Genomic DNA, 7,761 nt, shown 5'->3' with positions numbered 1-7,761 from the left:
AGCCTGTCCCCTTTTCCACCTGGCGCCAGTGAGGGGATGCCTGGGCCTTTCACGGAGGCCCACAGGCTGAAGGGACCCCTCAGGGCACTGTTTCCTGAGGGGGGTAGCCGGGGGACCTGGGGTGGGGCCCAGAACAGGAATATTAAAGTAGGGAGGGAACTTGAGAGACACACAGTGGGAGGAAGGGAGAGAGTGAGCTCCCAGGAGCGCTCTCTCAGCAACCAGAAGAGCAGAGGGGCTCTGCGCCTGGGGAAGAGAGCTTGGCACCCACTCGGCCACCAGAAACAGGCCGGGAGTGTCGTCCAGCTCTCCTCCCAACTCACAGGAGACTCTTTGTTTACTCTTTAACATTGTGAAGTATAGTTTATTGAAGACGATATGAATCCTTGACATTTGGCAACCAACACACAGCGGAAACTCCAGCCTGGCCTTTCTGGACTTCTGTGCTCCTGCTAGTATCTTCTTGACTCCAATTACTCAGGCCCGAAAGCACAGAGACAGGACAACCTCCTTCTTTCCCCTTGTCCCCCCAGCCAGCTAGCCAGGTGCTGTCCCCACTGCCCTCTCTCCATCCATCCAACTTCGCATTCAGCTTGCCCCACCACCTAAGTTCACCTCCCGGCCTGAGAAAAACCACAGCTCCCTTTAGTGAGCAATTACCATTCCTGCTCAGCGACACCACAGACCGCCTCCATCTGGAGCCCAGTGGGAACCTGCATTATCTAGGACTTCGCTTCTGCATCTGAGTGACAGCAAAGAGGAGAGGTCGAGACCGGTCCCTACTGATGTGCGGTTCCAGCCTGTGCACGCCCGAAGGAAAGCAGAGGCCTCTGGGAGCAGAGGATGGGCCCTGGAGCTATGCTGGGGATGCTGGAGCGCCAGCAGCTTGGCCGAATCCTGACAGCTTCACCTCTGTAGGCCGTCACCGGGCAGCAGCTGACACCGCCGTCTGACCGACCTGTGTCCACTCACACGGGCTCGGCATTGTGGGCCGACCACCAGCCAGAAGCCTAACTTCAATAAACACCTTCCCGAATGACTCTGGCTTCATCTCTGTTTTTCCTGGAGAGGCGGAGGGGGTGCCAGATGCCTCTCTCCCCCGCTACTACATTCACTCCTGCTGTGATGAGAATAAGAAAACGATCTTTATGGAGAGGAGCTTTAGCCAGAGAACAGCTCTGTCTTCCTAGGAACTGGGACAGTCTTTAACCAGGGAGGCTGCCGAGCCAAAGGGCCTTAGCCAACCTCGCTGTCAGGGCCCAAGTTACCAGGAGAGAAGCCGACCAGCGCCACCACTCTGTCACATGACCAAGCAGGAAGGCACGAGACAGCATGGATGTCCCTCAAGTCACTTTCCCACCACTGGGTGGAGAACGTGAAAAAGATCCAGGTTTTAAAAGCCAGATAAAAGGAAAGATTTCTCTCTTCAGGCGGGAGGAAGGCCAGCCCCAGAGGGGCTAGGCAACCACGGTGCTCAGTACAGAAAGCAGATGCCACTCCAGGGACTCTAAGGCAGCTCTGAATACACATCAGATCAGACTCTCCTCAGGACAGACCGAGGGGAAAGCCTGGCGCTGGGCCCTAGAAGAACCAGACTTCTTTTCCTGTGGAAGTCAGAGGACGTGAGAGGTGTGCGTGCGTGCATGTGTGTGTGTAAAGTTAACTTTCACATAGGGCTTCCTGTGCTGAGGGTGTGTGTGTGGTGGGGAGGAGGTAGAATAAGGCAGGGCTTTTCCTTTGGCAAAGTCACTGTAGTCCTTCCTTGGGCTCAGGGAGACAGAGCCCAACCTGGCGGGGGCCTGGGGTTCGGGAACAGCAGACAGGTCACGGCGGGTGAGGGACCAGCAAGTGGGGCACCGATGTGTTTCCCCGGCAGTCCACGTATTCATAGCTCTGGAAGACTAGCTGCTCTGAATGGCTCAGGCAGGAACAGGTCAGGGTGCCCCTGGAGAGGAAGCAGGCTTTGTTGCTGTCTCTGGGGGCAAAGAGGAAAGCTTTGGCCCTGCTCTGCTGTCTGGGGAGGGGGGGCTCCCTTAAACACTGCACGCTCTTCCTTCTGCTCCCTACTCTGCCAATGCACCTGGGACAGCTGTCCCACCTGTGATCCAGACAGCTCTGTCTGTGGCTGTCCCACCGATGGCTCATAAGCAAGGCAGGATCTAGGGAAGGGGCCGGACCTGCTTTCCCAAGAGCCAACAAAGATCTACGGAGTTAGCTTTGGATGATTCCTCCCACAAGGTGGAGCAGAGGAGAGCCCCAGGTCAGAAGTGGGCGAGGGGGGGCACCCGGGCTCCAAGCCCTACTTACTGGATGTGCAAAAGCACATGGTGGACTTTGATTTTCATCCAGGAACAGATTTTGCTGAGAGAGAAAGAACACGGGACCATGTTTCACACTGAGCAGCATGGCAACTGGGAGGAGACCTGCAGGTCCCAGGCTTCCGGGCTCTTTTCCATCAGGGACACCAAATGCCACTCCTACTCTTTCTCTCTCCCTCTAAGGTGAGCATGTCACCCTTGCTGCAATATTGTTCCTCCAAGCCCCACAGGCTTGGCCCAGGTGTGTGCTAGCCCCTCCCTCAACAGAAAACAAGACATTCATCTTTCTCAGCGACTCAGGCTGAAGAGCCCAAGGTCACAGAGTGTAAGAATTAACCCAATTCTGGCCTTTTTTCATTCCAACCTAAGTCCAAACAGGCAGAGGGCTGGGGACCCTGAATCCCTTGCAGATTGCAGTCTTGGCCACGAGAATGAAGGCCAAATGCTGGGGCTGTAGTGTTTGCTGAGCAGCCAGGAAATCTGGTAGGGATGAACACTGGGTTTCCAACCAGGGAAAGAGGCTAAGGGAGAAGAGATCAAGGGATACTTACTAGGTATTTTCATCCCAGATTTTGTTGGCCACTGCATAAAACATCTGTCAACCAAATGGGCACACGGTGAGCCCCAACCCCAGCTGCCCCTTCCGACCCCCACACATGTCCACACCTCTGTGGGCAGGGCTGGCCAGGGAGAGGGAGTCACCTGTTCGCTGGCCAAAGGGCCGATGTGAAAGAGGAGGCTGTTGGTGACCTGCCCCACCACGAGGGACAGGTGCAGAACCTCGATGGTCAGCTGGGTCACAGTGATGGGGTAGTAATTGCTATTGGAGATGTTTAAGATATTCTAAGGACGAAGACAAGGGAAAGGGAAGTGGGCAGATGACCATCCTTGAAAAGGAGAAGTCCAATAGCTTCCCAAACCCCCCTCCCGCCCCCTGCCTGACTGATCCCCACTCCCACTATGGGCCTCAGCTGCCGAAGCCCAGCGCCAGGAGCCCCTTGGAGGGGCTCTTAATGGCAAAGGGGTCACCGTAAGACATGAAGCTGGCCCAGGACCCAGGCTCATTCTGCGAGGCTTCTCTCTGTTCAGTTCCGCCCACCCAGGGAGTCTCAGGCATGCCCCCCAACCACGCCCTGTGTTTTATTTCTCTCGCCCAGATTCTGACCCCTCGCTGCGTACAGTCCTAATCCTGAACAATCTGCTGTGGGGTTCACGGTTGTGCCTGCTTCTCCCCAGGCTTTGACACCCTCTGGCCTGCCATAGTACCCCTGGCTACCCGAGCCCGGGATGGCAACACTGGACAAGGGCTACAGAGAAGAGCTGCCGGCAAGGCGGTGTGGGGCTCAAGGGTGTGGGCACCCACCCACCGTTATGTTGAGGTGGATGTCAGCCTCGTCAAAGGCCACCGTGGAGGAGTTGAGGCCCGCGGGCTGCACGGCGATGGACCGGGGAAACAGGAAAAAGACGATGAGGGAGGAGGTCACAAGGCAGATGAACACTGCCAGGAACACGAAGAGCTTCCTGTGGGAAAGAAAGCAGGACCCGGGGTAGAGGAGGGGAGAAGTCCGAACACGACGGAACCTTGGGCAGAGAGGGACACTCCTCTCCCTGTACAAGGCTCTCCCCTGCACCAGCCCCCTCCCAACTGTGCTTTTACCTCCCCAGATGTGGGGGACTGGCCCAGGTACAGATGTGGCCCAAAGTGAGTTGGAGCACAGGATCGGGAGGCAGGCAGCCTGGCTTCCATTCCCAGCTCTCTGTACCCACTGGCCCAGTAGCTCTAAGCAACCTACTTAAGCTCCCTAGGCCTCAGTTTCTTTGTCTGTAAACGGAGAGAACTATACCTACATCACAGAATTCGTTATGGGCTAACGCATGAAAAGGCACGGATGCCAGCTCCTGGCACATAACCAAAGCTCAACGAAGGCTAGCTATCATCGCTGGAAGAAATGTCCACATGAATTTGAGAGTTCTGAATTTTAAAATTAATATTCAGAACAGGACATCATCCGTCCCTCTAACTCAAAACTGAGCTAGGCATGAAAGAGACAGCACCTCGTTAGTATTTATGAGGGGCACAGGCAGCCTCAGATTCTGGTGCAGGGGTCCGGGAGGGCAGGCTGGTGGCTCGCAGACTGCAGCTGAGCACCTTGGGAGGAGGTGGCAGGGATTCACGTCCAAGAGACCCAGATGACAAACAGGGTCACGACCCCGTCCCGGGAAACTCAGGGCTGCCTCTGAGGCTCTGAAGTATCTCAGAAGAGGGAGCAGCTAGTTTTCCACCTCAACCGGGAAGAGAACGAGCAGGTCTGAGGTGCCACAGAGAGGGAAGCTCGCAGGAAAAATACCTTCCCCAAACTGACCGCACCCAGGGCCACTCCCTCCCTCCAGAAAGGCCTTGCAGAGTCAAGAGATCCTGTTTCCACAAGGGAGCCATGCTTCTTGGAAGTAGCGAAGCTTAGGACACCGAGTGCCCTCAGGTGGCATCTGCTGTGCCCCAGACTTCTTAAACCAGGAAAAACTCTGGAAATGGAGCTAGTATATATGAATTCAGCAAGGCTTCCAACGGAGAAGAATTGCAGGGGGTTGGAGGCAGAATGGGGGAGACAAAGAGAACAGCCCCCAGAGGTGATGGCTTGTGGACTTACGTGCGCCTGGGCTTCAGCCTCTGGTCCCCATAGGGGATGAGGGCCACTAGCTGCTTCTCTAGCTCTGTAGAGAGAAAGAAGGTAAGAGAGAGGGCTAACAAGTATGCATGGCGAAGGTTTCCTGCGCCAGCCTCCCAGAAGCACCCCTCCGCCCCAGAGTCGAGTCAGAAGCATGCCACCTCTGCCCCAGAGCAGGACTGGGAACGCTGGGCAGATGACAGCAGCTCAACTATGTCAGCTCTGCAACGGAAGTGAGATTTTCATTAACGGGTGTGAATTTCTGGAAAGCACCAGTAAATGAGAGAAGTCTAGCTTCTCTGGAGAGGTCATTTGTAACTTCCTGAATCCTAAGGCACAGCGTTGCTAAGGGAGCAGGGAGGCTGGAGACCCCCCGGGCTGGGGAGAACGACCAGGGCAGGAGGGGTGGGGGTGTCTCTGCAGCGAGCGCAGGGCAAGTGAACATCTCGTTGGCCCGCCTGCAGCTGGGGAACCAAGAGCTGGGAGACCCAACCCCATTCCAGGAGGCTCAGAGGGGCCTGACCAGCTGGCTGCTAAGGGCTTGTTCTGGATTCCAGGCTCTTGCCAAAGCCTTGGGCCACTCACCTTGCGGGATCTCCCCGCTGCCCTGGCAGGTGGGACAAGTCACAAAGCTGGCGCTGGCAGCCCCATCACAAGGCTCGCGGGAACAAAAAGACTTGCTGCTTCGGGTGCTGGAGTAGCAGGCAGCCTTGCTGCCAAATGCCAGGCTGGGGGGCAGGATTGACTTGTTCTCCTCCTCCCGAGAGCCCGACTGGGAGAACGTCTCACCCATCATTCAGGGGGAGTTTTCGCTAATGAGGAAAAACCAGAATTCAGGGCTAAGCTTGTTAGCACGGACACCGGATGTCACTCTGGTTTGGGGTTCTCAAGATTCGCAAGGAGCGCCACCCCAATTTCAGCAAGCTCCAGCCCAAGGAAGCTAGGATACAGAAAACTGAGCAGTTACACGGGACTCTGGGATCAGAAATCTCAGTGCGTTTCCTTTCATTACTGCAGGGGAGCTCAATCTGCCTACAAGTGGGAAGAGAAGAGAAATGCAGAAGTTATTTCCCTAGAAGGGACCCCCAGAAGTGAATGGCCGAGCACTTTCTTTTCTGGGAAAGTTGCTGAGCTGTCACTTGCTTCAAGGGAAGGAAGTGGACGGGGCTGGCGGGCGGTGGGGGAGGCCGCAGGCCAGAGTCCCTTCACCCTCTGCAACAAGATGACTCTGAAGAGGTGTCTAGAACACCCAGGCGGAAATGCCTGCGATCTCCCAGCCTGGGAGTGGAAGGAAAGTTTCCATTCCTGAGCCCTCGCAAGTGCTGGCCTAATAGGAAGGCAGGGATTCGTTGAAACAAGGGAAAGGCAGCTAGGCTGGTCACAGGTGTGCCTAAGAACCTTAAAATAGCCCTGAAAGGGAGCAGAAACCTTTTCCTCACTGCTTTCTGTGTGGTAGGCAAGAATGCCTGTGGAAGGGTGGGAGCAATGGTCAGGGTCCATCCTTCACTAAGGAATGGTAAAGGCTAAAAATCCAGATTCTTCCCCAAAGGCTCAGGATTGGGAGCAGAATGAGTGGGCAAGGTGAACCGCACTCAGACCTCACTGGGCCAAAATCAAGAGAGCCTCACCTGGTTGAGGTCTCGGATCCAGGGCTCCTGTCAGCTAAGAGTGCGGTTTCTGGAATGTGTTTTTGGGGAGAAGGGCCTGTAGGGCAGGGTGACCCGGGGGGCCACCGGCTGGGGCTGGCCAGGCTACTGGCCCCCTTCAGCAGAGTCCTGGGGGAGCGAATATGCAGCGTCAGAGAGGGTGGGGAGCAGCGACCTCGGCCTCCCTGAAGGGCTAAGCTGCTTCCAGCCTTTACTCCCAGGCTCGGCTAGGGGCCCGAGGAGCGGGGCAGCCCGAGCAGCCGCAGAAGCTGGGATTTCACTGAAGGAGAATTTCAAGTCCCTCCAGACACCCCGAGGCCGTTAGTCGAGTCTGTTAACCCGCGAGGGCCTGCGTGAGGCTAGGAGGCACTGAAGGTCCCTCGACCCTTGCCTCCCAAAGGGAAATAAAGTAAAATCTGGGACGCACCTTACCCCACCCCCGAGCGACAGCAGGACAGAACCGGCTGCAAGCAGAATCGAAAGTGCGGGAACCCAGGGGCTCGCCCCAAGCTTTGACTCGGTGACTACGGAGGCTCCGCCCCAGCTCCTCCGGACCCGCCCCCCTCCCAGGGGCCCGCCCCCTCCCGACACAGCGGCGAGGGAAGAGCTCAACTCTTCAAAGACCACCCCGGGGCCCGGACGCTGCTTTTGCAAGCACCAGCCAGTCCTGGTAGGACTTTCAAAGAACTTTTATTTCACCATTCTTGAAGCGGTTATGTACAAGTACAACCGGACGGACGACTGGACCTCGGGGTCCTCTGTGGACCCCTACAATACGACTCAGAAGGTCAGAACAGGTCCCGCCCGAAATCAACCCAATTAATTACACACACCCTGCCGCTCAGCCTCTACCCAAAAGCCCGGATAAAAACGTTTTAAATAATGAACAGCCTGGTTGGCTTGCAGTCTGAATCTTGGTTTATTTAATAGCGGTCAGGAAGTATACTGTAAATAAACATGATGACGACTAATGATTAATTAACATCACCATTCATTATAAATACCAACCAGGTTAAATAATACTAGTTTACTATCCTTCCCCCTTCTGGATGAGGGCAAAAGTCTTCTTTTTCTGGAAGTCATTTTCATGAATAATAGCTTTTAGTGTTTTTTTTGTTACCTTTTCCTTCA

The 7,761-nt window shown here is 55.7% G+C and overlaps 1 protein-coding gene across 5 annotated transcripts; it reads right to left on the bottom strand.

Annotated features, from left to right (window-relative positions):
• Positions 1-343: 343 nt before the first annotated feature.
• Positions 344-7,755, bottom strand: TMEM106A (transmembrane protein 106A). 5 transcript variants are annotated; one of them, XM_081811637.1, is made up of 9 exons: positions 7,058-7,755; positions 6,613-6,759; positions 5,570-5,796; positions 4,967-5,030; positions 3,686-3,839; positions 3,021-3,161; positions 2,870-2,913; positions 2,308-2,361; positions 344-1,975 (listed from the first exon to the last, which is right to left on the bottom strand). In XM_081811637.1, exons 3-9 carry the CDS (start codon positions 5,778-5,780, stop codon positions 1,825-1,827), a joined length of 819 nt encoding a protein of 272 aa, XP_081667763.1. In that variant the 5' UTR covers positions 5,781-5,796; positions 6,613-6,759; positions 7,058-7,755; the 3' UTR covers positions 344-1,824. The 5 variants fall into 5 exon arrangements, with proteins under 5 accessions (XP_081667763.1, XP_030877699.2, XP_030877700.2 ...); XM_031021839.2 differs by having other exon boundaries at positions 7,063-7,755; XM_031021840.2 differs by lacking the exon at positions 6,613-6,759.
• Between the last annotated feature and the right edge of the window lie 6 nt (positions 7,756-7,761).

The sequence above is a fragment of the Leptonychotes weddellii genome, unplaced genomic scaffold (genome assembly GCF_054177405.1).
Source record: "Leptonychotes weddellii isolate Sample4059 unplaced genomic scaffold, ASM5417740v2 HiC_scaffold_9040, whole genome shotgun sequence".
Taxonomy (NCBI): Eukaryota; Metazoa; Chordata; class Mammalia; order Carnivora; family Phocidae; genus Leptonychotes; species Leptonychotes weddellii.
The sequence above is the reverse complement of the archived record's forward strand: the minus strand, read 5'-3'. Positions and strand labels throughout refer to the sequence as shown.

Bases quoted from the DNA above. Each gene is read 5' to 3' on its own strand.
- TMEM106A (XM_081811637.1), bottom strand. From the start codon at position 5,780: ATGATGGGTGAGACGTTCTCCCAGTCGGGCTCTCGGGAGGAGGAGAAC. The intron at 2,362-2,869 runs GTAAGTATCCCT...TTTCTCTCTCAG, and splicing joins ATCTGGGATGAAAATACCTA to CAAAATCTGTTCCTGGATGA. The intron at 1,976-2,307 runs GTAAGTAGGGCT...CTTTGCCCCCAG, and splicing joins CATGTGCTTTTGCACATCCA to AGACAGCAACAAAGCCTGCT.